This window comes from Lacerta agilis, chromosome 15 (assembly GCF_009819535.1).
Source record: "Lacerta agilis isolate rLacAgi1 chromosome 15, rLacAgi1.pri, whole genome shotgun sequence".
Lineage (NCBI taxonomy): Eukaryota > Metazoa > Chordata > Lepidosauria > Squamata > Lacertidae > Lacerta > Lacerta agilis.
In genome coordinates this window covers 27,328,492-27,355,922 of record NC_046326.1, presented here as the reverse complement: position 1 = coordinate 27,355,922, position 27,431 = coordinate 27,328,492, and the positions used below count along the sequence as shown (strand labels likewise).

The window sequence follows — 27,431 nt, the reverse complement described above, 5'->3', positions numbered from 1 at the left end:
CGGGTTTAGGGATGAGGTCAGCTTGAACCATAGAATCATAGAATTGTAGGCTTGGAAGGGACCCCAAGGGGTCATCTAGTTGAACCCCCTGCCACCAATTAGTTTCTGGACCCAATTCCAAGTGCTGGTTTTGACCTATAAAGCCTTAAACGGCTCAGGACCACAATACCTCAAGGACCGCCTCTTTCCATATGAACCTACCCGGACCCTGAGATCATCTTCTGAGGCCCTTCATTGTGTGCCTCCTCCTTGAGAAGTCAGGAGGGTGGCAACATGAGAACGGGCCTTCTCTGCAGTGGCTCCCCGTCTGTAGAATGCTCTCCCCAGGGAAGTTCTCCTGGTGCCTTCATTATACACCTTTAGGCACCAGGCAAAAACGTTATTTTTTAACCAGGCCTTTGCCTGACTTGATGTACATCCTATACCATTTTAAAATGGTGTGTGTGTGTGTGTGTGTGTGTGTGTGTGTGTGTGTGAAGGGGGGCTATTGGGTTGTTGGTTTTATTTTTATTATGTGTTTTGTGGTTTTATAACTTGATTTTATTCTGTGAACCTCCCTGAGACCTCCAGGTATAGGGCAGTATATAAATTCTAATAATAATAATAATAATAATAATAATAATAATAATAATACCCAACTTCCCCATATATATCCCATGCATTCCATGCAAGATTAAGTGAATCATAGAATGACTCTCCCCTTCCTGGAGTCTCATCAACAATCTGGATATCATGCAACTTCAAACTGGAGCTTATTGAGTGGGAAAGAAGGCTTGCTTGCGTGTGAAACATTGACGTTCCTGCCCATATGTAGATTGGAGGGAGGGGGAAGGACCAATATAATTCAATAGTGGAATGTATGCTTCGTCTGCAAAAGGTCTCAGATTCCATCCCTGAGTCATCTCCATGTAGGCTTGAGAAGGGTTCATGCCTGGAAGCCTGAAGAACCATTTCCAGTCAGGGTAGGTCAGCCTTTCCCAACCTGGGACATGTCGCATGTTGTTGGGCAACTTCCATCAGCCCAAACCAGCCTGGCCAGTGCTGAGGAAGGATAGGAGCTGTGGTTGTCAATGGACACACTCCGTTTGCAGGGCACCAAGCTCGGAAAGGCTACTAGTGTAGACAAGATTAAGGTAGGTGGACCAATGGCCTGACTAAGAGCAAGGCAGCTTCCTGTGTATAAGCCCACCCAAAAGTTCCCCAAAGTGTATTGTAGAGGGTTAGACTAGATGATGCTTTGGGTCATGAAAATTTTATTGGACATATCAATTTACCAATTTACATAAAAGTCTCACAAATATATAAAAATATATAGACTGTTCTGTGACTATAAACAATAGGAAGTTAGCAGCACCCAGGGATTTGCTGCTGTGTACCCTGCCCTGCCCTGGTAAAGGCTCACTCGGTATCCAAACAACCCAGTCCCTTTTCCCTTCTGTACTCAGAATATTATTAGGCTTCTTTGGCGCGATACCCTAGTTTCTATCGAGAGGTCAGCATTCCAGTCTCATCCGATTGAAGATTACATTTTTGTGTCATTGGTTTCACCGACTCCTTGAATTTGGAAGCCGAGGTTGTCATAGCCCATCTTTGCTTTGGCTTTGGCATCTTTCTCGTTGTAAAGGCAGAAGGCACAGTGAGGGGTCTCCACCTCCACAGGTTTGCCAAAGTTATGAAAGTCCACCCTGTACTTCCCTTCTTTGGTCTTGGAGACGATGGGAGCAAAGCGATAGCCCCACAGCACCTCCTCGGCGATGTAAGAGGTCCGCACTTGGCAGGTGGCACTGGTGGATTCCACCGTCCCATCTAGAAACACCACCAGCTCAAAGTCGTGTTGAAGGATGGTGTCTGCTGTCATGTGAAAGAAGGGGCTGTGCTTGTCAATGATGTGGTAGATGGTCAAGGGGGAGATGAAGAAGAGATTCTCGTTTCCGGCATCGACTACGAAGTCTATGTTGACTTGGTCCAAGATGATGGTCTCCCCTTCAGGTGTGATGGTGGTTTTCAAGAGCTTGCCGTAGATGTGGCTCCCAATCAAAAGGCTTTTCCGGAGGTTGGCCACCCGGATGAGGAGACACAGCTTTCCGCCACGCTTGCTGATAACGGCATTCTTGCTGAAGGTGATGGTTTTTGCCCTCTTTTTGGGCCTAGAGATCTTGGCCAAGATGGCCCCGCACATGAACGAGTTGATGATAACCCCTAGGATAGACTGAATGATCAGCAGGAAAATGGCAGTGGCGCACTGTTCCGTAACACACCTAAAACCGTAGCCAATGGTGACCTGAGTCTCCAGGGAGAAGAGGAAAGCAGACGTCAAACCATTTATGTTGTCAACACATGGAGTGTGATTTATCGAAGGGCTGAACTCTGGCAGATCCTGGTGTATGTAGGCCACTACGTACCAAAGAAGGCCAAACAAGAACCAGCTACCTAAGAAGGCTGAGATGAAGATGGTCATCTTATATCTCCACCTGAGGTCCAAGACGGTGGTCCAGATGTCAACCAAGAAAACAAATCTTGATTGTTCTTCTACATTCCCAAACTCTATGTTGCATCTTCCATCTTTTGATACCAGTCTGGACCTTCGTCTTTTGTGTTCCACCCAGAAATGGGTGAAATGCTTCTGGAAATATTTAAACATCCCCACCAGCCACTCTGGATAAGTAAATAAAAAAGAGTAACATGGAATAAACATTAGGGCTGCAAGTAGCTTTTAAAAAACATCAACAACAACCAAACAAATAGGAATTGGACCATTTTCAAAGGATTTCAATGGATTTGTGAATAAACAAATGCGTAATAGCCTAAGGGAGTGTTCCATAGTGGTAGTTAGCTCAGGTAGGCATGGAAATTTGAGTCTGTTCTGCTTCGTGGCTCTCCTGTAGAGCAGCTAAGTAGGCACTTTTATCCTTCACTCTCATGCAGGACCAAAAGTCACAGCAAGGTCATACAACAGCAAGGTGGTTCCCAGGGACACGTGGTTTGGAAAGTACTTTTTGCTTGGTTATTGTTGTGTATATTTGATGAAGGCAGCTGCTAATGCATGAATTACCTGTGCTGGATGCTGCTCGCAGTATGAGCAGCAATAATGGAAATCCTGTGGTGTGTTTTATAAATGCATCAGTCATGTCTCATGCATGCATGCAATTCATTGCTTGCTGCTGATGAGTGATTTGAGTGACGAATGTGCATGTGTGAACCAGAGCTTGGGGATGCCATCATGATTTTGAAGCTGCCTGCTAGTCTTCTAGGAATGTATTTTGCAGAAGAGCCTCTTCACAGCAAAAAGTAAACCCTTCACCCATTCCTCCACTGCGACTCCCACCCACCAACATGAATGTGCTTTTTTCGGTGGCTGTTTTCAAACTTTGCAACCACAGGCCACAGTGGATCTTAATGTTAAGTGGAAAGAAAGAGGAATTTGTAGAACGCCAAGTACCACTGACGCTTGCCTAATGATTGTGTTACAAGAATTTTAAGGTCTCAAATATAGAATAAATATTCATAAATACACACCTATCTAAATATATGAACCACGTGTCTGAAATAGTATGGGAGAGCAATCCTGAAGCCATTTTGACTCTCCCAATGGCCTCAAATATTCCTCAGAAATAAGTGAGGCAAACAAGGAAAGCTTTCCCATTGTATTTTTGCTTGCAAATCATTTCTTAAGGGAGTATTTGTGTATGAATAGGGTGATCCTGTGACCTGGACTCAGGAACTAAAATATTAACCATCACAACAGAATGGCCAGGCTGCCCAGGTAATGCAATCAATGACCATTATCAGGTATCCTGGCAGGCAGGATTTCTGCTGTAGACCGCCTCCTTCTGTGATGGATGTATGGGGTGTGTGTGTGTGTGTGTGTGTGTGTGTGCGTGCGTGCGTGTGTGTGTGTGTTGGGGGGGGTCTTGGGCTACAGTGTGAGCAATTTCAAGCGTCTATATAAGGGCTTGTGCACCATTGTTCAGGGTGCTCCTCCCTGTGGTGTGGTGAGTGGGGACCCTGTTGCAACAGTTTATTTTCCTTTAATAAAGATCAGGCTTACTAGCCACTTTGCTTCTCAGATATACTCTGGTTATTTCCTCTTACCAATAAGGAACCCTCAAGGACTCTATATGGGCTCTGGAATACCCCATAAGGGAGTGGAAGCAGTTTTTTCTTATAACAGTTGCATTACGGACTTTTAGTACGGTGAAGACCTTTGTATTCTTACAGGCCTTTTAACTCACTCTGTGAGTAAGTTTGCGTTGGCCTTTGATTGTTGCTAATGCTGATTTGTATTTTCTGCAGTTGGTTATTCTTGATGTGTGGCTTTTTCATTTTGAGAGGTTGTATTATACTTTTTAAAAATTATTTTTTTAACCACCCAGAAAACTTAGTTGATGGGCAGTATAGAAACATAACAAATAATAATAAAACAGTGTCCCTTTCATTGGGTACCCCAGCATTCTTCAATGGGATGCTTGCCCAATGTTTTAGACTACAACTCCCATCAGCCCAAACCACCATGATGGGAGTTGTAGTTATAGTTCAAAACAGCTGGATGATGCCAGGTTGGGGAAGGTTTGGCCAATCAACTGAGTAATCACCATCTTCTCAGCCTGCTGGCTAGGCAAGCAAGACATCCTGGCACAGGTAATGCACACAGGGCGTGCTCTGAATCCTTTCTCTGGAATCAATCAACAAGTGAACCTATTGATTTATTGGACCTGTTGATTTATTGTGATCCAGCAGGGCTCCGCAGCAAGGAAGATTCTACCAGAGAAAATGCATTAGTCTTTAAGCCCAGCACAGCTCTTGCTGCAGGATACAAACATGGCTACCCCTCTGGAATTTGGATCATGTGACTTACAGGATGTATTATTTGTGAACACGCAGGAGTATTAACGTACTCGTTTCCGAGATATGCAGATTTCAGTGTTCCCACTCAGCTCTCAAAGGCCTTGTGGCCATTTTTGTTCCGACCTTCCACCTCTGCTGAAGGGGGGCGGGGGGAGAGGGAGTCCAGTTAAACTTTAAGCAAGTGTGTGGTCACAGGAAGAGGAGCAAGGTTATTTTACAGTCCAAACGTTTTGTGTCCTGGCCCTTACTTAGCATGTTCATGTTCAAAACACAGCCTGGAGCATTAAGAAAACATCCCTGTGCAATGGAGCATCATTCTTGGTACCTTTCCAACATCTGACTTTTCATTTCTCCTCGTGCTTTATTTTTTGCGGGGGGAGGGTGAGAGGGTTCAATCTCAAAACTTGTGAGCCCCTTATTTGGAGTCTTCATAACAACCCCCGTCCTATAATATACTGTTTCTTTATTGCAATTCTAGGGGTGTTGCAATTGGGAAATGCTTGAGTTGCCAAATGCACAGTTGTATGCCAGAAGGCTGCCATCTGTTCATAGGCTGGGACCGAAAGGAGGCTCAACCAAGGACTTGCGGATGCCCAGGGTGAGTTTGGGCTTTCGAAATTGTAAACAGCTGAACAACCCATGCAATTGTATCATGGCTATTTGAGCATCCCTATCACACAAATTCAGTAGTTAATCATCATCATTGTTGGTGCATGAAACTTCTGCTACTCGATCTGCAGCTAGAACCACAGAATCAGAGAATTGTAAGGTGGGAAGGGACCCAAAGTGTCATCTAGCCCAACCCTGTGCAATGCAGGAATGCAGGAATCACAGCTAACATTTACCTGCAGCAGAACATAGTGCTGAAGTGGGGTGGACCATTTTGGGGTTGTTCTTAAAACATTTTGAGGTGGCCAAATTTCTTTTTTTGGCCCTTAAACAGCGTAAGGTCAAAATCGATGGTATCGATATGGGTTTTTATGTATAATTTACTTTTACTGTATGTTTTAGTGTAAACCCCTCTGAGTTGTCTCAGGGTTTTAAAATTTGTATGGATGATTGTGTTCTGACTGACGGTCGAATAAATTGTTATTGATTGATTGATTGATTTTTTAGAAGCTCTTAAACTTTTATTTTTAAATGGTACACTTTTGCCGCTTCGCTGTTTGCCACTCTGTGCTCCTTTCCGAGATAGATGGTAACAGTTACTGTAACTATTATTATTGCCTTTTTTGGACTGCTTCTCCAATTTAAAAGTCCATGCAATGCAAAACAAGCCCTTCAGACAGTGCAAGAGTGGAGGGGTGATCACATTCCCCTCTTCATAGTGCAGTGAAGTTTGTTTCTCCCGCAACAACTGCTATGCAATTAGGCTTCAATTGATTTCCACTGGGGACATTGACAGGAGATTTTGTCTCTCCCCTCTGCAAAGGTGTTCACACATTGGCTAGAGACAAAGCTGCTTTGAGAAACAAACCAGGAGCTTCTTAGAGCAAAGCATGAGATACACCTGCATTGGAGATCATGTCATGTGTGAACATGGCTTAAAACCCCAGCACTGGAGATGCAGAGGGTGCCCAGCCAACAGGAGTGTGCTTGGCACAGCTAGGGAGTCTGTAACCCTACCCAGTCCCTGCTATGCAAGTTTTCAACTTGCAGGGAGTTTTGTGTGTGTATGTGTTTTAATGCAGGGGAGCTTTGAAGAAGTGTGAAATTACAAACATGGCAAATAATGCGCAATGCCAAATCCACATCTCCCTTCTCTAAATCCAGCTTCTCTCTTGCTAAGTGCCTATCAGTTGTCAGAATAAGTCCCTGCCTGGGTTTAACACTCCAGTATATGCCGGGTGGGTGAGCATTGTTCTCAGCCTTTCTTCTCAGAAAAGGCATGGTCATGAAAGGTGTTTGCTAAGATTCAAGAGGAACCCAAAACCATCTTGTGGTTAGCATTCTGGTATAAGCTCGGTGCGATTAGAGATCGTGGTCCCCTCTTGAAACAAAGCTTACGTAACACACGTTGTATAATGCAGAAGGCTCCTAAGGAGAGTTCAGCTGAAATCTGCAGAGTAACCAGAGCCTGTCTTCTCTAATTTACCAAGGTGTATTAATTGCTTGGGCAGGGAGCACATCCAAAGTTGCTGCCCTTGCAAGAGAATTCTGGTTTGATTTTAAGCGGAGGGAATGTGGCGTCTGATCTGATGGAAGGAATATGAGGTGTCTGCAGAAGCATCACTCATTCCTGAACACTTCTAACAATAAAGGTCCTTATTCCATACTAGTATTGAGTTAGATTGCTAATTCCCAACCTGTTTGCCAGAGCCTGCCAGTTTGCTGTGAGATCTCCTGATTTGCCATAATAAATAGAATGATTAAGAGTGTTGGGGTACATCTTAGATCAAGTCAGGTCATTGGTCTTTCCCAGCCCTCCAGATGTTTTGGACTACAACTCAGTCAGGTACCCATAAAAATATTAGAATTGCCCCCATGTTTAAGAGCACTGGCATTATAAACAACTCTTAAAAGCCTGGGGAAAACAAAAAAACATTTTAGTCACAAAAAAAGGATAGCAGCCAGGGTCCTTCTCCCTGGGATCAGCATTCAGGAGGAGCCACTACTAAAAAGTCTCTGCTGTCTGCACTTGAGAGACCTCCCCTGTTAAAAGGGGCTGTGTGTTGTATCTCGGCATGAATAACTGTTATCCCAGGAGGCATACCCAAAATTCCCAATGAAGCAATGAGGCAAGCATCTCCCAGAGGCGAACTCGGATTCATCCACAGTCTAAAAGTGTAGAAAGTTTCAGAGTAGCAAATGTACTGGGTCTGCCATTTTTCATCCAGAGAACAAGCTTCCCTTGGCTTCCTGATGCAGTTTCTCATCAGTAAACTCCCTAGAGATGTAAAACATCTACTCATCATTTCTAAATTGTCATTTAATAGCTCCATCCCTGGAACAAATCTAAAACCTTTCTTTCTTTTTTTTACCTCCATAGTGTTAATGTTCCCTGCACACACAATCTGTTCCTATTCACTCTCTTTAATCTTTCTTACAAACATTTATCTTGTTTCATTTTACATTCTGGCTTTTAAAGGAGTTCCCTTCCCTGCATGCACATAAACAACACTCGTCTATATTTCTCCTTTTCCTTTTTGGGATGGAAATATGCATACCAATTGCAGTTTTGCTTTATGGCCAGAAATACATTGTGCCTCCCACTCCTGTTATAACAGCTATAGATTTGAAGTTATGATGTCATAAACAGCAAGCAGTCAAGTAGATCCAGGCTTTGGAGACACACCTTCCCCACTCCCCTCAAAAAGGGTGATGAAAATCCCTTTGAGGTTTGGAAAAGAATATTCAAAGTCCTGATTTTCAACTGTCCGTGTCAGGTTGGGTGGGGGGTGGGGGGAGATGCAGAATCTGTAATGTGCTCTTCCCTACAATCTGCATGTTCTTCTGTTGATGTCCACAGCATCATATGGTCAATTGGATGGGCAACACTAGAACGTTGGAAGATTCAGGACAGATAAAAGGAAGTTACCTTTTCAGGCAGCGCACAGGTAAGTTATGGTTACAGGGAACCAGGCAGAGGGCCTTCTCGGTAGTGGCACCCGCCCTGTGGAACGCCCTCCCACCAGATGTCAAAGAGAAAAACAACTACCAGACTTTTAGAAGACACCTGAAGGCAGCCCTGCTTAGGGAAGCTTTTAATGTTTAATAGATTATTGCATTTTAATGTTCTGTTGGAAGCCGCCCAGAGTGGCTGGAGAAACCCAGCCAGATGGGCGGGGTATAAATAAATTATTATTATTATTATTATTATTATTATTATTATTATTATGGAACTCGCTCCCACAGAAGGCAGTTGAATGGCCATCGTCTTGCATGGTTTTAAAAGAGGATTAGATAAAGCCAAGGAGGATATGCCTGTCAATGGCCACTAGTCATGATGCCTATGCTCTGCCTCCACAGTTGGAGGCAGCAATGGTTCTGAACACCAGTTGCTGGAAGCCACAGGAGGGGAGAGGGCTCTGGTGCTCAGATCCTACTTGCAGGTTTCCCACAGGCACCTGGTTGGTCCCTGTGAGAACAGGATGCTGGACTTTGGCCTGATCCTGCAGGCTCATCCTATGTTGTTATGAGTTCACGGTAAGTTCAAGGCTGGAGGATTGCCACCATTGACATGGTTTTGTCCTGCTCTGTGCTATTTCAATACTTTCTGCCTTTTTCATATCCTGTTCTACTCCCTCCTCCCATAGAGCAGGGGTGAGAATGATGGTCTCCCACACCCATAAAGTTCACTGGGTGGTGTTGATCCTGTTACTCTCTTTTTTCTGCCCCTTCTTCAGAGGATTGTTGGTAGCAGAAAACGGGTGACAGTGAGTTGCCATAGGCATGGCCTTGAGCTCCTTGAGGGGAAGGTAAAAAATAAATACATGAAGAACATCAGAAGAGCCTGCTGGATCAGGCCAATGGCCCATCTAGTCCAGCATCCTGTTCTCACACTGGCCATCCAGATGCCCCAATGGGGAAACCTATCAGCAGAATCCGAGCCCAAGAGCTTTTGATGTTCTTCTCCTCCATGAATTTGCCTAATCCTCTGAGAACACCATTCACATCCCTGTTTCTTGTGGGAACAAGTTCTATACTTTAGCTATGTGCTGCCTGAATAAGGACCTGCTCTCTTTATTAGGGAGTGTATAAATGCAAGGCCTCAAATGCTCAGTCTCTCTTTTTCTCTCCGTCTCTCTCTTGTCAGCTCTTGGAAGTCTGGGACTTCCAAGTTTCCCCCACCTCCCAGTCACGCAGATGCGCACACCCACAAGTCTAGCAATTTAGGTAATTAATTTCACTGTCACTGTTGGCTGCCAGAAATATGTAGTTGTTCGAGGAGATTAGCAAGGATGTAATGAATAACTAAATGGGTCTCGTGAACCGGGGGATGGACTGTGGATGCCCTAATCTAAGGCTTTGGCTATGGACACATTCGTGGTTTGCAACGCAGTATGGTCGTTTCCCCTCTGCTGTATTTCAAGTCACATTTCTACATTGCTCTGCACTCCAAAGAGGGGTTAGGAATGCCTTCACTCAGTGCATATTACCTGTTTGGTTCCTCAGTGCTTGCAACCCCCCTGAACTCCTATCCGATGAAGCCATCATCTGGGCAGCTGCAATGGCTGCCTGAAACGGATACACCTCAGTTGAACCATGACTTATGCTTTCAAATTGGACAGAAGCTGGTTTGAGGGAAATGCACCAGACAGCTGTATTGCTCAAGAAGCTGCAGAATAGCCATGGACTGTGGCTCGTGTCATGTGTACGTGGCTTCAAAAACCAGCACCTCCTTTCCTCTTTCCTCTGTTGCCTTTCCTCCTGTCTCCCTTGGTTTTTGTGCCACTGCACCCCCTCCTATTTCAGAACAGGAACACAGGAAACTGCTTTATAGCAAGTCAGCTCCATCAAACTTAGTGTTGTCCACACTGACTGGCAGCAGTGGCTGTGCAGGCAGAGGTCTGTGCCCAGCCCCACCTGACTTGCCTGCAGAAGGTCCCATGCGGTCCATCTCTAGCATCTTGAAGGAGGGCTGGGAATGACTCCTACCTGAAACCCCAGAGAACTGCTGCCAGTCAGTGCAGGCAACACTGAGCTAGGTGAGTCACTGGTCTGACTCTGTGTAAGGGGGCTTCTCTGGTTTGGCTGACTCAGAGGTGGAATGACAGGCATGCCTGTTCCATGCATGGATGCTGATTGGGTCAAAGGGGACCTTGAGTCAGTTGCTTACACTCAGTTTAACCAGGTTTTTGAGAGAGATTAGAAGATTGGGGGAACCATATATGCCACCTTGAACTCCTTGGAGGAAAAGGTGGGGTATAAATGTTGTTGTTGGTGGTAGCAACAACAACAACAACAACAACAACTTATTTATAACCCGCCCATCTGGCTGGGGTTCCCCAGCCACTTTGGGCAGCTTCCAACAGAATGTTAAAATACAATAATCTGCGTTCTGGGGGTGGGGCACGCCGCCTGCAGGGGCGGGGTGCATGTTCTGGGGGCGGGGTGCGCAGCGCAGGTGGGGGGCAGCCGAGATGGAACCCTACTGGGATCGCGCTGCCCCGGGCGCCCCGCCCCTTATGCCCCGCCCTTCCTACGCCAGTGCCTATGCCTGCACCCTGCTTTGGCAAATGGGGATGCAGGCTGGGACTGGGGCTGTGCAGGGGGCGGAGCCACTGGAGCCAGCGGTGGGCTTCCCTTGGATCCGCCCCTCACTCATTTAAGCAGCCAGCACCTTGGACTCAGCTGGTTTTTTTCTGTGCTGGGGTTTCTTCCTGCACCGGGTAGTAATTTGCCCACCGGGCTAATAATTGGCACTGACCCAGTGGTTTTGCCTACCTCATAGCAATTGTCACAACTGGTTGGGCATTGGGGCAATCCTTTGTTTTGGATGGAGGGGAGGTTGTAGTCTCCGCCTGCCCCTCGAAACACTGGGTATCCCATTAAAGGGGTCTGAGGGGAGTGGCCATGTCCACGTGCCCTGGTGGGGCCAGGGCTGAAGGCACTCCCTCAGATAACAGTCCCTGTAGGGGTCACCCTTTTGGATGTAAGTCTTAGGAATCCCCGCCTGGACTGAGCATGCGTCACTTCTGACGGGCAGGCTGGAAGTGTTTAGATTGCCCCATGCCCAAGCCAAACCTCTTTCATCTCTATTCAATAAAGTTGTGGTCTCTTTGGTCTCTCATTATACAGGTTGGGGTATGGGAAGTCCGATGCCTGGTCCTGCAAGGAGCATCTCCACTCCCATTGTTCAGTCCGGAAACTGAGATCGAGCACTGAGGGCCTTCTGGCGATTCCCTCACTGCAAGAAGTGAAGTTACAGAGAACTAGGCAGAAGGCCTTCTCGGCAGTGGCACCCTCCCTGTGGCATGTTGTAAGAATTTTAGGGTATTTTATTTATATATTAATTGTTATTAATGTACCAAAACAAATAAGGCCACATGTCTGAAAACCAGCACAGGAAGACAGGCCTCACTCCCAACTGACCAAGTATTTCTTTGTCTCAGGAACAAAGGGGGGTTGCCCCTCCAGCTACTCAGCAGACCTCTGCCTGAGTGATAATCTCTGGCATCCTGATATCTAAGTGTCAGACAAAAAGGTGTGATTAACTTGGCTGGGATATAGGGAAATGTAAATATCTTTTGTTTCACTTGATGGGTTTTTTGTGGAGGGCAAGAGGCATGGGGGCAGGGTCCAAGTTGCCACCAGACCCTCCCAATTTGTGATGTAATTCTAATGTATGGAGGGGTGGTCTTGAGCTGGAGGGGGGGAATTTCAAAAGTCTATATAGGAGCTTGCACACCTTTGTTTGGGGTCTTTTGCTTGCAAGACACCCTGCTGCAGCAGTAATAAAATACAGGGCAATTGCCTTGCTTTGGGAGATTCTGTATCGTCTCTATTTTATTCATAAGTGCTCTTGAGAGGAGGGGAGCCCTACTAAGGCTCTCCCCCGGGTTCATGGACTCCCTTCTGGGGTTGAACCTAATTTTTATAACAGGCACACCCTCCCATCAGACGTCAAGGAGATAAATAACGATACAACTTTTAGAAGGCATCTGAAGGCAGCTTTGTATAGGGAAGCTTTTTTAAAAAAATAAATTGATGTTATACTATGTTTTTATATGTGTTGAAAGCTGCCCTGAGTGGTTGGGGCAACCCAGTGAGATGGGTGGGGTATAAATAAATTATTATTATTATTATTAGGCAGAAGCCAAAATCTCATAATGTCGCCTCCTTTCATGAACAACAAGTTGCACTGCCTGATCCATGACCCACAGGAGAGGAGACAGAGGTCGCTGTGTTCCAGCCCCAGCCCCAGGTGTTAATGATTAAAGCCTGGAAAGGGCTCAATGGATCTGGGATCATGTGAGCCATTGTTACTCTCCTGCCTCTCGCCACCACTTGCCTCGCTCCCCCACATCCCCCCCCCATAGAATCTTAGAGTGAACTATTAACTATTCTTTCCATAGAACCAAACACACGCTTCTCAAAGCCAGCTGTACCAGAAGCAGAAACGGATGATTCACGAGAGCAGCTGTACCAGGGTAACAGGTCCAAGACTTCTTTATGTTGCATAGGCTAGAGAAGAGCAGTGAAGTGCCCCCCCTTCCAGGCAATTCCCACCCCTCAACAAGGCAGCGGTGGGCAATATTGCACTCTCTTCACTCTTCCTCTTGATCAGCAGCTTAGGATCAGTTTGCCCAAAGGATCGCCTTGCTCCGTATGTGCACACTCAGCTGCTTTGACCTTACAAGTGCCAAATAGCATTTGCTCCATACTTGAGAGAAATCATTCTTTTCTATGGTCAGCCCCTATTCTCTGGAACTCCATGCCTATTGATATTAGGCAGATGCCTCTGTTGCACTGTTTCCAATTCCAGAGAAAAACCTTTTTATTTATATACCGGTTGGTTAGCCGTGTTGGTCTGCCATAGTCAAAACAAAATAAAAGAAAAAATTCTTTCCAGTAGCACCTTAGAGACCAACTAAGTTTGTTCTTGGTATGAGCTTTCGTGTGTTCTTGGTATGAGCTTTCGTCTAGAGATACACTGAAACAGTCTAGTGACTTCCGTTTCAATGTATCTGAAGAAGTGTGCATGCGCACGAAAGCTCATACCAAGAACAAACTTAGTTGGTATCTAAGGTGCTACTGGAAAGAATTTTTTCTTTTTATTTAGGCAAGCCTATGCATACTTGTTAATTATTACACGCATTTATTTTAAAAAAATCAGTTTATTTCATATATATTGTTTGGTCATTTTCATCATGCCTACTATTTTCCAAATCTCAAAACAAAATAAAATTAAAAATTCCTTCCAGTAGCACCTTAGAGACCAACTAAGTTTGTTCTTGGTATGAGCTTTCGTGTGCATGAACACTTCTTCAGATTTTCCAAATCTGTTTTCCTGCTCTTTTCAATTAATTTTGCATACCATTTGAATCAACCTGCTCAGGTTTACCTTTTTGATTAAGCACTATATAAATTCTGTTAAATAAATAAAATCAGGAGCGGAGAGGGTGTCATGCTCCTAGTGGTGTAACATGCAATGGGGGGGCTGGGGGGCTGTGACTCCGGGCACATTATCTTTAGGGGGCGCAACCAGCAAACCCCCACCACCACCCCACAACAGGCTCCCCCATCGAGGCTGGAGCCATGGGGTGGGAAGCTGGTGTCAGGTTGCCATTGGAGCTGGGCACCACTCCTTGAGGACAGGAGCTGTAGCCACTGTATTCTAACTGCTGGGGGGGGCGCATTTGCTTCAGCTCCTGCCTTGAAGGAATGGAGCTGGGCTGCCACTGCTGATGCCAATCAGCCAATTTTCACAGTGCAGAATCAGGGGCGCAAGAGCCATTATTGGCATGACAAGCCTGGTCACGAAAGGTGGCATTTAGCTGTTCCCACCTGCAGAAGCAGCCCTGGGGAGAGGCTCTTTCAAAGATGCTCCAGGTTTGCAGACTCAGAGGTTGCTGCAGAGTGGGGAAAGATCGTTCTGCTAAGTTCCTTAAGGTGGGCCTCATCCACAATATACATTTAAAGTAGCATCATGCCAATTTAAACAGCCATGGCTTCCTCCAAGGAATTCTTGAAAACGCAATTTGATGTTAGGAGATCCCCTAGCCCTCTCTCAGACTGGAAAGTCCCAGAGTGGTTTAACACTCAATCCCTTTCCCCAAGAAACACTGGGAATTGTAGCTCTGTGAGGGGGAACAGCAGTCTCCTGACAACTCTCAGCATCCTTGAAGTTGTGGCTTCCCAGGATTCCTTGAAGGAAGCCACAACTGTTCAGAATGGTGCAGTGCTGCTTTACAAGTACAGTGGAACCTTGGTTCTCAGACGCCTTAGTACTCAAACATTTTGGCTCCCGAACAACAAAAACCTGGAAGTAAGTGTTCTGCTTTTCAAACATTTTTCGGAAGATGAACATCAGATGTGGCTGTCGGCTATTGTTTCCAGGGCACCTGTGCCAATCGTAAGCCGCGCCTTGGTTTTCGAACATTTCGGAAGTTGAATGGACTTCCGGAGCGGATTACATTCGAGAACCAAGGTGCCACTGTATACTGCAAAAGGGGGCGTTTATTATCTTAGGATTCAAGCCTTGTTCGTGCATCAGGAAGGGACATTGGCTCAAATCTAAGAACACCAGGAAAGCCTGCTGGATTGTGCCAATGGCCCATCTAGTCCAGCATCCTGTTCTCACAATGGCCAACCACATTCCCTTTATAGGAAACCAGCAAGCAGGACCTGAGCACAAGACCAACAATCCCTTCCTGTGGTTTCCAGAAACTGGAATTCACAAGAATTGCTGCCTCCACTGTGGCTACGATATCAGACTCTGCAACTGATGCTTTTTCTTCTTCACCCCCCTGACTTCTGGAAGAGAGGCAGAGATCTCAGAGCCACCAGAGCAATGGAGGAAACATCGAGTTTTCTCCTTGACGTTCCTGTACTTTTCCACCCCATCAGCCATGTAAATTCATGAGTCTATATTCTGCCATGCAAATGGGGAGCTCGTCAGCCAAGCGCTTGTCTTTTGAAGCTCTCCGTTCATCTCCTCCTACTTGGCAAAGATGACCTGCTGCTCTGCCTTTGTGGGAGCTGCATCTTTTCGGAGGCAAAAAGTGATGTCCCGGGGCACTCCCAGGCAGTCGCTATCCAATCACATCCAGGAAAATTCAGGTTGCGCAATTAATGGCGATGTGGTGCTCTTGAGTACCAAACCTGCTTCCACAAGAGATCAGACCTTATGTGCTAAGGGAAAGGACTGGGAAATGTAGGGTAGGGTTTTGTTTAGGGGCCAAGATTTAATTTTGGAAATGATAATTTTGCTGTCATTGATATTAAGGTTTTTTTGGCGGGGGGGGGGGTTTCTGCATATTTTTGGACCTTATTACGAGTTTTGTGGGGATTGCTTAATTTTCTTCCGTATGTTTTGATATGCTTTTCATCAATTGCTTAGGGCTACTTCTGTAATTATAGGGACTCAGGTGGCACTGTGGGTTAAACCACAAAGCCTAGGGCTTGCTGATCAGAAGGTCGGTGGTTCGAATCCCTGCAACGGAGTGAGCTTCTGTTGCTTGGTCCCAGCTCCTGCCCACCTAGCAGTTCGAAAGCACATCAAAGTGCAAGTAGATAAATAGGTGGGAAGGTAAATGGCATTTCCGTGTGCTGCTCTGGTTTGCCAGAAGCAGCTTAGTCATGCTGGCCACATGACCCAGAAGCTGTCTGCGGACAAACGCCGGCTCCCTCGGCCTATAGAGCGAGATGAGTGCCGCAACCCCAGAGTCGGACACGACTGGATGTGATGGTCAGGGGTCCCTTTACTTTTAACTTTACCTTACTTCTGTATTTATGTAACTATTCATCTTGTAAGGCACCTTGAGCATTTGTTTTTACTATGGAAAGGTGACGTACAAAGAAGCCACGAGGGTGTTGACAATGGATGGTGCGGCAACATCCCTCCCCCACACACACTCTACATTTCAAGCAGTATCATCCCCCTTTAAACAGTCGTGGCTTCCCTTAAAGAATCCTGGGAAATTTAGTTTGTGAAGGGTGCTGATACTTGATAGGAGACCCTCTACACCCCTGCTAGAGCTACATTTATCTCAGAGCTGTTTAACAATCAACCTCCCTTCCCAGTGTTATAAGAATTCTAAGGCCTCAAATATAAATTAAATGTTCATAAATGTACAAGGCAAACACATACACGAGTATATAAACCACGTGCCTGAAAAAGTACAGGAGAGCAATCCTGAAGCCATTTTGACTCTCCCAAATTGACCTCAAATATTTCTCTGCAAGGAGGAAGGAAATGGGAAGGTCTCTCCACTGTATTTTGCTTACCTGTCTTAAGGGCGTATTTGTGTATGAATAGGGTGGGACTCATGAAACTAAACTATTAATCATCACAAAAGAATGGCCAGGCTGCCCAGGTAAGGCAATCAGTGACCATTATCAGGTACCCTGGCAAACAGGATTTCTGCTGTAGACCGCCTCCTTCTGTGATGTGTGTATGATGTTTCAGGGGGGTGGTCTTGGGCTACAGGGTGGGCAATTTCAAAAGTCTTTATAAGGACTTGTGCACCATTGTTCAGGGTTCTCTCCTCCCTCCTGCATGTGGTGAGTGGGGACCCTGTTGCAACCATTTGATGAAGATCAGGCTTACTAGCTGCTTTGCTTCTCAATATACTCTGGTTGGCCTCTCTTATCCTCTCCTACTGATAGGGAACCCACTTAAGGACTCTATATGGGCTCTTGGATAACCCATAAGGGAAAAGGAGCAGTTTTTTTTTTCTTATAACACCAGAGAAATCCCAGGGAATGGCTGGGAGCTGCTACAACCTCCCATACTTTTCAGAGCGCTGGCAGGATCCCCTCTCTCTTCAAAACCCTTCTCAAAACCTACGCTTTTCTAAGACTATTTAGCTCCACAAAGCCCAATTCCCCTGCTGTGTCTCAGCCTGTAACAAGCCCACACAATGGAGGCAGGCCACCAACCAACCACAGGCTGCATTCCTGTTGACCTCCTGCCTCTCACTCCCCTTCCTCCGTTGCCTCCTCTATGTTGCATTTTGAATTGTAAGCTCTGAGGGGCAGGGACCGTTGTTTTGTACTCCACAGAACACTGCGCATAGTGATAACGCTGCTCAAATAAATAATCAATAGCTGTTTCTCTCGCCACCCCAGACTCAAAGTGATTTTCTCCCTGTCGTCCCAGTTGGTTTCCTGAGTTGGTTTGTGATTGCAGAGGTGCAAAATAAAATGTGGGGTTCTTTAAACCATCCACTTCTGTGCTATGATGAAACGGTGGAAGGGTTTGTGTCTGACAGCAACATCTGGTGCCCAATACATTCCAGTAAAAGTTCAGTCCAAGTATTTCTGAAGAACTTGGGGGACACCAACCAAGTTCTCTTTGCAAACCATGGTGGAATCTATGAAAGGAAGCTTGTCTTAAACTTCTCTACGTATTGCATTCATTCTTGTTCTTTAGCTTCATGAATTAAAACAACACCCTGTTTTGTATTTCTAATTTCTTCCCCAAGTATAATTGATTTGCAAAACTTTGCCCGTTTTCAAGCTACGTTGAGTGATTTGGTGACCCATTACATGGGTCGCTGATGTGAAGAGGCGCTTAAGCAAATGAGATGCAAAAAGTTACTTTGCATTTGTGATTGCAGACGCAGCCATTAATAACTTTGCCACACGGTGCATTAAGAGCCTTCGCTTTTTGTTTGTTATTTTAATGCATCTGGTCAAATCCACCCATAGAGCTCCGTTGACTATCTCTCCATTGACATCCCCTTTGCCCTTCAAAGTATTTGGAAAGACCTGGGCTAAATTCCATTGGTGGAGGGGGGGGTTGATTGCATACAATTAACTTGAAATGTTCTGTTAGAAAATCAAAACAAAATCAAAATTTAAAGACTATTTGAAACAGCATGTAAATATTGCTATCTGAGAATGGAATCAGAGGACTTATAAGGTTACAGTTATGAAATTAGTTAGTTTAAGATAGGAGATAAGAATTAGGTAATAGAATTTCTTTTTAATATGAAATAAGATTAGAAGAGAATGATGATTATATAATGTTTTGAAATTACTAAAGAGGATATGCAATGAACGCAGAAAGAGAGGATGTGAGGAGGTCCCCTAATAATGTTAAGTAATAGTATGAGTATAATTAAATAAGTGTTCTTGTTTTTGTTGAGATTTTTGGTTTTGTATTTTCGTATTTGTATTTTTGTTTTCTTTGTAATTTTTGTAGTGTTTTGTTTTTGTTGTATTATCAAAATTTAATAAATTCTTATTAAAAGAAGAAGAAGAAAGAAAATCAAAACAATGGGGTGGATAAACTTCCCCAAACTACTTCCCATGGTGCTTTAGAGACACTCTCTAGGGAGTGAGAGGGAAGGAGGAACTAGTGAAAACTGTCTTCCTCTCTTCCATCAGCGGCAGCATCTCATGAATACAACTCCACTCATGGTCGGTCTGGATGCAGCCCAATATCTGTGAGGTTGTCCGAGATTCTAGCATAACTTTGTTCACCAAGGGCACCCACTTGCCCCCCCCCCACATTGAGGGGGTGCAGCTACTTGATGTGTCTATAGTTGGCACCCCTGTTGTTCACCAAAAGGTTATACTAAAGCATACTTCGAAGCATTTTTAAAAAGATGTACAGTACACTCCATTTTCTTTTACAAATACACCTAAAAGTATGAATGTTATGAATATGTGTTTACCATTATATTTAGACATGTATCACTGCAGAGCTGGTTTGGGCTGCAGCTTTCTGGGAAAAGCAACACCCGGGTCCCTTTTTTCACATCGTAGTTTGGTGACTGAGCGCACACTTTGCATTCAGTTAACTCCCTGGCATGTCTAGTTAAAAGGAGACTGGGGTAGCAGGGTTGGGATAGACCCTTCCCTGAAACATTGAAGGATTACTGTTACTCAGAGAAATACTAGGATTCATGTACCAGTGCTTTGACCCAGTACAAAATGATAACCTTCCTAGTCAGTGGTCAGGGATGATGGCAGCTGTAGTCTTCTAGAGGGCACTATCTTTTTAACTGAAAAGAGCTATGCCTGTCCTATTTTATAAACCCTCTCATGTTAATAAATCTCATGAGATTTCCATTGCAGCAAATTAACTTGCCATTCTAAAACTACAAAAGCTCTGCAGCTCAGACCTGGAGACCTTGAAGAAAAGAGGTCACTGTCTGAGCCTGTCTGTGTGACACCTGCTGGAATTAGAGGTGGTGGGAGATACAGGCTCCTTTCCAGTGTCCCAGATTGAATGCAGCCATTTGGCCTGATTTTAATACCGATGCAGCTGCTTTTGGAAATGCTCACAGCTGTGCAAACGACAAAGTTCCCCCTACAAGGAAGACCATGTTGTGATCTTGGTTGATCTGAGCATAGGGACCTTGCAACTCAGGTTGACTTTCCATACCCTCTGAGTTAGCTTTCCAGATGCTTCCTATTTTCCAGGGACAGCCCTGAGTTACAAAAGCCATCCCAGCTTCTGATGTGATCATGGAATGTCCCAATTTCCCCCACCAGTGCAGCTGCGGATGACCCTGCACTTGTCTTGAGCAATGGCTGCGAGGAGGCATCCAATTGCCTCTCCATGGCCACCGCTGCCAGCCTCCTCCCTTGGGCAGCTCGTAGTGACTGCTGGAGAGCAGTTGAGGAAGAGGAGAAGCTGTCCCCATTGAGCCTCACATGACGCACCAGCTCTGGGGGGCAGGCAGAGGGCAGGGCTGCCCTGGGCGGGACGAAAAGAGAAGCGGAGCAGAGCGCAAGCTTTGTGTGTCTGCATCTAATCTTGCCCGTTTCCAAAATTTATTTATTGGCGTGTGTGTTTCTGTTTGGAAATCTACCAAAGAATAAAAGGAAATTGGAAATAAGGATTCCCCCCCACCTCAGGACAGTGGAGAGTGTGTGTGCTGCGTCCCATTGGTGTAATGGTGGTGGAAATGTTCTGTGGGGCAGTGGGGGACAAAAAGGGAGGAGGGATGGGGAGGGGCAGTTGTGAGGGAATGGGAAATGTCCCTATTTTTATCCGAGGAATGTTCCATGCAGATGTGATTTTGCATCCGAGTTAATTGTGCGTCAGAGAAGCAGCATTATTTCTCAGTCATTAGACATCATGAAGTACCTACAGGATCTCTTCGCTCTCCCTGACCTCAATCCACTCACTGAGCCTTTGGATCCAGAGAAGGAGAACAAGGACCGGATGCAGATGCCCCCAAGGGAAAAACTTGTTACAGCACCATCCCTGCAATCAGGTGAACATAATTTTGGCTGGGCAATGGGTCCCTGGCATGAGGCTAAGGGGACTTTAACCCTTTGCCTCCTGCTGTGGTTCCAATCTGTGCCATGCTGGCAGGGCTTCAAAGGTGGATCTGAACCCAAGGCTTGATCTATTACACACACACCCTCCCCTGCTGTCTACCCATCTCTCCATTTGACAGGTCCTGATCAGAAAAGACTTTTAAACATTGCAGGGAGGTGCCAGTCAAACTACAGAGCAGCCTTTCCCCAGCCTTTCGGATGCTTAGGACTGCAATGCTCGCTACCTCTGACCATTGGACCTGTTGGTCCTCCAAAATATCTGGAGAGAACAAGGTTGCTGCTGTAGAATATACAGTACAATTAACTGTACCCCTGGAAATGGCTTGCCCTGTTACCTGAGACTAATTTCGACCAGAAATTCAGCATATGATTGCTTTTCTTACCTTCTTTGCTAAACAGTAAGGTGAGAGATGTCTCCCAGCCTTTCCCTTCTGATATTTTCTTCAGCCCCTGTAAAGCTGCGGCTTCCTAGGCTGTTGTGGTCCACTAGCTCTTGAATCCACTGCCAAGCAGCTCTGGACTTTCTTTGGCATTTATGAATCAATGTGTGAGCTTAAACTGGTTGCCAGCTCATCTATATGCAATGGCACAAATTAGGAGTGTGGCTTACTTTATAACCCTGCTGGAAGGAGAGAGAGGAGTGGCTGCTTTGAAGGGCTTAGATGCAGCAAAGGTGTCGAACTTCCAAAGCAGCACTGGCAACAAAAACACCTGAGTACAGGATGATGGCCCAGAAATTGAATGTGACTTCCCCCAGCATGAAACTGCCCTCGCCGTGGTGGTTTTCAAGTATTCTGCTTTCAAGAAACTCTTTCAGCTTCAACTCATCTGCCAAGCGGGAGGCAGAGAGAGACCTTGTCTTTAAAGTACTAAAAACTGACTAGGTCCAGGTTACTCCAGAAAGTGGCTACTTCATATGGGCATGCTAGCCATGAACACAGCCCTCGGATGCCCATTTCATGGTGCCATCCATATGTGAGATCAAATGGGCAGCTTCAAGAGACTGGTCCCTCTCATTGGCGGCATTAATATTGTGGAACTCCCTGTTGGTGGAGATTCACAAAGCTACCTCTTTAGATGATTGGAAAAGACATTTAATTTAATTTTTAATTTTTTTTTAATCTAGCTAGCTTTTAATCTGTGACCCTCCTCTGTTTCTTTCTTTTAAGTTTGAAATTTGTTAGCTGCTGGAAGTTTTGTCTGCCTTTTTCATCTTTTAATTATTGGTTCCCGTTGCATTTGTTGAAATGATGTATTGTTTTCAATTTGCTTTCAACCCCCCCCCCCCCCAGTTCTGATGGTTCTTGCTTCCGTGCAAAGGAAAAGTGGGATAGGAATAATGAACTAAACTCTACAGTGAAAATGGTGTGCGCGCCACATCATACTCTGGACTCCCACATTCTTCTTCAGATGGTGCTGCCTTAGAAATCTTTCATAAATAAGCAAAATAAGTGTTCGTTTTAGTTTTGTACAAGTCTTGGGAAATTAAATTTTAAAACCTTGTATAGTTCCTGAGTTACATACCGTTTCTCAGTTTTGTTTGGTTAGCAGTTCTTTCCCTTTGGAGTTTTTTTTTATCTTTTAAGTTATGGAATCATCAAATTGTAGAATGGGAAGGGACCCAAAGGGCCATCCAGTCCAACCCTCCCAAGTGCAGGAATCGCTGTTAAGCTTATAGTCTCTTCTTCTGTATACATATAACCCACAGATGAATCGGTTGTGTGAATCTGTCATTTTTAAGTCACCCAGCCATTCACATCCAACCTTACTTAAGAGAGAGAGAGAGAGAGAGAGAGAGAGAGAGAGAGAGAGAGAGAGAGAGAGAGAGAGAGATTGTGTGAATATTCCCATAGTCTGGAGCAGTGTTTTTCAACCTTTTTTGGGCAAAGGCACACTTGTTTCGTGAAAAAAATCACGAGGCACACCACCATTAGAAAATGTTAAAAAAATTAACTCTGTGCCTATATTGACTATATATAAAGTAATTTCCCACGGCACACCAGGCAACATCTCACGGCACACTAGTGTGCCGCGGAACAGTGGTTGAAAAACACTGGTCTGGAGTAAAGCTACCTAAGAAGAGCCTGTTAGATCAAGCTAAAGACCCGCCTAGTCCTGCATCCTGTTCTTACAGGGGCCAACAATGGGAAGCCACAAAGCAGGACCTGAGTGCAAGAGCTGCTGTCTTCCCACTTGCAGTTCTCATAAATTATTCTTCAGAGGCATCCTGACATCAGAGGTGAAACCTGGCCACTATGGCTAATAGTCATCAATAGCCTACTCCTTCTCCATGAATCTGTTTAATCCTTTTTCACAGCCATCCAAGCTGGTGGCCGTCACGGTCTCCTGCGGAAGTGAGTTCCACAATTTAATGAGGCACCGTATGAAGAAGTCCTTCCTTTTGTCTGTCCTGAATCTCCCAGCATTCAGTAGTCTTCGACCTTCTCTGAAGCCAGGACCCACTTTTAACCCAAACATGCACCCATTTCTTTTATTTTCTTTTTTCTTCACCACAGATTTGTACGGCAGCGGTGCTGTTCTTATGCCTTCCCTAGGTCAGGCTGTGATCAAGACCATTGATCCATTGCAATCACAAGAAATAGGACATTTTTAAAAAACCCAACTAAAATGAAGTGAATCTCAACATAATAGTCGGGCAATAAAATAGAAAGATGAAAGAAGTAGAATATAGATGTACCTCTTCTCCCGTGAACTGCATCCTGCCACTGAGCTATGGATCTCGTGCCAATTACAATGTCAAGCAAATCACCTTCACACTTCCTGTTCGTTTTCACTGGAATATCGAAAAGCCCCACAGAAGCTTGGCGTTCATTCGCGGGTGTCTGTGAGAAGTCTACCGCAGTGCTCAGGACTGCATGGGCTTGTGACCTCCCTCCCTCATGTTCCTAGCTCAGCAAAGTCTTCTCAGCTCCCAAATTGAGCTGCTATAAATACATCTTGCAACACTATGCATCTGCATCTGCATCTAACCACGTATTTCCAGCTGTCAGAGAGCCGCATTTGCCTATCGGCCACGGTCAAATCCCATCTCCAGATTTCCCAGGCAGGGTTTGAGCAGTGGGCATATGAACATCAGAAAAGCTCTGCAGGATCAATCCAATGGCCCATCTAGCCCAGCCTCCTCTTCTCACAGTGGCCAAACCAGATGCCTGCAGGAGGCAGAGGTGACGCTTCTGAACTAAGCTCGGCTTCTGCTCGCTCTGGCTGCCCACCATCTTACTTTTCCCAGAATGCAACACCCTGGATCATGGATCCATCAAGCTCAGTGTGCCTACACTGGCTGGCAATGGAGTTCAGAGAGGGGTCCTTCCCAGATCTATCTGAAGATGCTGTCGGGGATTGAACTTGGGATCCTCTGTATGCAAAGCAGATGCTCTACTACTCAGCTACAGCCTTTCATTTCCAAAGATGTTCATGTTACTGGGAGTGAACATCTTTCCCAAAATATCACCTTCCTTGGACTGGAACAATTTATCATTCCCCCCTCCCTAGGCCTACTCAAAGAGCTCTTTTGCAGAGAGGTTCTGAAAAGTGGGGCATGGCTGATTGTTGATTTTCAGAGAAATTTTGGACTCGAAACATTGGAAGCTCTTGAAATGTTCACAGATAAACGCAACAGTGCCAGCTCAGTGCAACCCAGATGTTACTACTCTCTGTTGTAATGACAGGGCAAAAGGGACACCAATCTGGATCTCTCTCATTCTGGAAAAGATCAAACAAAAATTGGGTTTGAGGTCTTCTATATATTGCTTTACAGGGCACATTTCTATTTGAGAAGAGCATGTTGGAGACTTTTTGAGTGCCTTTTGGACCACATGGAACACATTCAGATTTGTGAGACAATGCCATGGCCATGTGATTCTTTAGTGACCTCTGCTGGCATCGCCAATTATCACACAGCAACATAAAAAAAACTAAGATCATGGCCACTGGTCCCACCACCTCCTGGCAAATAGAAGGGGAAGAAATGGAGGCAGTGAGAGATTTCACTTTCTGGGGTTCCATGATCACTGCAGATGGTGACAGCAGTCACGAAATTAGAAGACGCCTGCTTCTTGGGAGAAAAGCAATGACAAACCTAGACAGCATTTTAAAAAGCAAAGACACCACCTTGCCGACAAAGGTCCGTATAGTTAAAGCTATGGTTTTCCCAGTAGTAATGTACGGAAGTGAGAGCTGGACCATAAAGAAGGCTGATCGCCGAAGAATTAATGCTTTTGAATTATGGTGCTGGAGGAGACTCTTGAGACTCCCATGGACTGCAAGAAGATCAAACCTATCCATTCTCAAAGAAATCAGCCCTGAGTGCTCACTAGAAGGACAGATCCTGAAGTTGAGGCTCCAGTACTTTGGCCACCTCATGAGAAGAGAACATTCCCTAGAAAAGACCCTGATGTTGGGAAAGATGGAGGGCACAAGGAGAAGGGGACAACAGAGGATGAGATGGTTGGACAGTGTTCTCGAAGCTACTAACATGAGTTTGGCCAAACTGCGAGAGGCAGTGAAGAATAGGCGTGCCTGGCGTGCTCTGGTCCATGGGGTCACGAAGAGTCGAACATGACTGAACGACTGAACAACAACAACATCCTTCCCCTGACTGTTCATGCCTCCATTTCCCTCTTTCTCATGTTCTTTTCCTGTGTGTGTTTTAGATTGCAAGTCCATTGGAGCAGGGAGCTGTCATTGGCACACAGGTAGAAATATATATTCTGGATCATCGCAGGCAGCTGCCTGCAGCCCTAACAACATGCATTAATAATTTTTCTCATGTGTGCATGCTGCCAGGAAATGAGAGGGATACAACTTTTCATTTGCATAGCTTTGAATACCTCTGTTTTTATTGGCTTGACCAATAAAGGATGCCATAAAGAAGATGCTCCAGACAACTGTGCCTTTGAATATGTGTGTGTGATCCAGAGATTTCATAGAACAGAACAGAACAGAACAGAATAGAATAGAACTGTAAGGTTGGAAGGGGCCCCAAGGGTCATCTAGTCCAACCCCCTGAAATGCAGGAATCACAGATAAACAAGAACTAATGGATGGCCATCTGCTTAAAAACCTCCAATGAAGGAGAGTCCCTCACATTCAATGGGAGTCCATTACATTGTCAAACAGCTTATTGTCAGGAAGTTCTAAATGTTTATCCTTTCTTATCATTTGAATCCATTGGTTTGAGTCCTACCCTCTAGAGGAGCAGAAAACAAGCTTGCTCCATCTTCCATGTGGCAGCTCTTCAGATGTTTGGAGGTGGTTATCATAACACCCAATGGTCTTCCAGACCAAGCATACCCAGCTCCCTTAGTCATTCCTCATAAGCTTTTATTTCCATACCTTTGCTCATCATGGCTGCCTTCCTCTGCACACATTCCAGCTTGTCAATATCCTCCTTAAATTGGGTTGCTCAGAACTGGACACAGAACTCCAGGTGGGGTCCGATCATGGCAGAATAGAGCAGTAATATCTAGATACAGTATTTGTATTGAAGGAGCCTAGAATTGCATTTGCTTTTTTATTTTATTTTTATTTTTTGACTGCTGCATCTCACTGTTGGCTCATGTTAAGATCCTTTTCACAGGTACTGCTGTCTAGCCAGGTGTCCCTCCCACCCCATTTTTGTGCATGTGGTTATTCCTTCCTAGGTGCAGAACCTTACATTTGTCCCTATAGAAGTTAGGGACATAAACCCTCGCTCATTCATGTCAGAGGGCTGATGCAATCTTTTGCCTTCAGCCTCCATTCCTGGACTACCTGAAGCAGGCTGCTAGATTTGATGGACCACCCTCCCTTAACCCACTTGTGTTGGGTGGAGACTTGGCAAAGGTGCATGTCTGAAAGAGATAATTACAGCTGTAGTCATCACATTGCGTTTTCATGTCTGCAAACGGTGGGATGCAAAGCCCTCCTCAAACAAAGCTGCTCTTGTCAAGGTCAGCTGGTGCAGTAGATCTGAACATGCCAAGAACAAGATGTGCAGATGTGCCAAGAGATAGGGAAGCACACCTGGATCGCAGCCAAAGCAAAGAGGCAATAAAGATACAGATGGCGTGATCCAAAACGTGCCTGTCAAGATCCATGTTACAATGTTTCAGCATTGAAACGCATCTGCTTTGGGGAACGGAATCCTAGGTTTTCAGTAGAATCCCATTTTCTTTTTCTCCCAGTGTGATTCAGTACGACAGAGTGATGGTCTGGTCGCAGCACAGAGAGCAGGCTATTGATCACCTGTCTCATCACTCTGCTTCCTCCTCCATATCCAAAAATCTGCTTTCTAGAACGCTTCTGCTCCCTCTTTGCTGTCAGATGTCTTTTGTGTGCCACCCCAGAAGCAGAAAAAGAGCACACACTGTGGTGAGTCTATTCTTGGGTGACGCATGACCTAATCAAACCCAGAGGCGTCTTTGAAATCTTGGACCAGAAATCTGCTCTGACAAGATGTCCAACCAGGTTTTGTTTTTCTGCACACCCAGGAGATTCACACTTCATTTATTGCAGGAGGAATGAAGAGCTGGCCTGGCATCGGAAGGAAGCCACCTGTGATCTGGGAATCTGCATGGCCTTGTCATGGGCTGAGAAACGTGGAAAATGGCATGGGCTCCTGAAGCAGGAGAAGAATCTGGGGTTCCCCAGAATGCAGAGGACTCAGAAACCTTGGCTGA

At 45.3% G+C, this 27,431-nt stretch overlaps 1 protein-coding gene across 1 annotated transcript; it reads right to left on the bottom strand.

The window, feature by feature from the left end:
• Positions 1–1,252: 1,252 nt before the first annotated feature.
• On the bottom strand, positions 1,253–2,648 carry KCNJ1 (potassium inwardly rectifying channel subfamily J member 1). The gene has a single exon (XM_033171812.1). It carries the CDS (start codon positions 2,639–2,641, stop codon positions 1,523–1,525), a length of 1,119 nt encoding a protein of 372 aa, XP_033027703.1. The 5' UTR covers positions 2,642–2,648; the 3' UTR covers positions 1,253–1,522.
• Between the last annotated feature and the right edge of the window lie 24,783 nt (positions 2,649–27,431).

Excerpts from the sequence above, each read along its gene's own strand:
- KCNJ1 (XM_033171812.1), bottom strand. The coding sequence starts at position 2,641 with ATGTTTAAATATTTCCAGAAGCATTTCACCCATTTCTGGGTGGAACAC.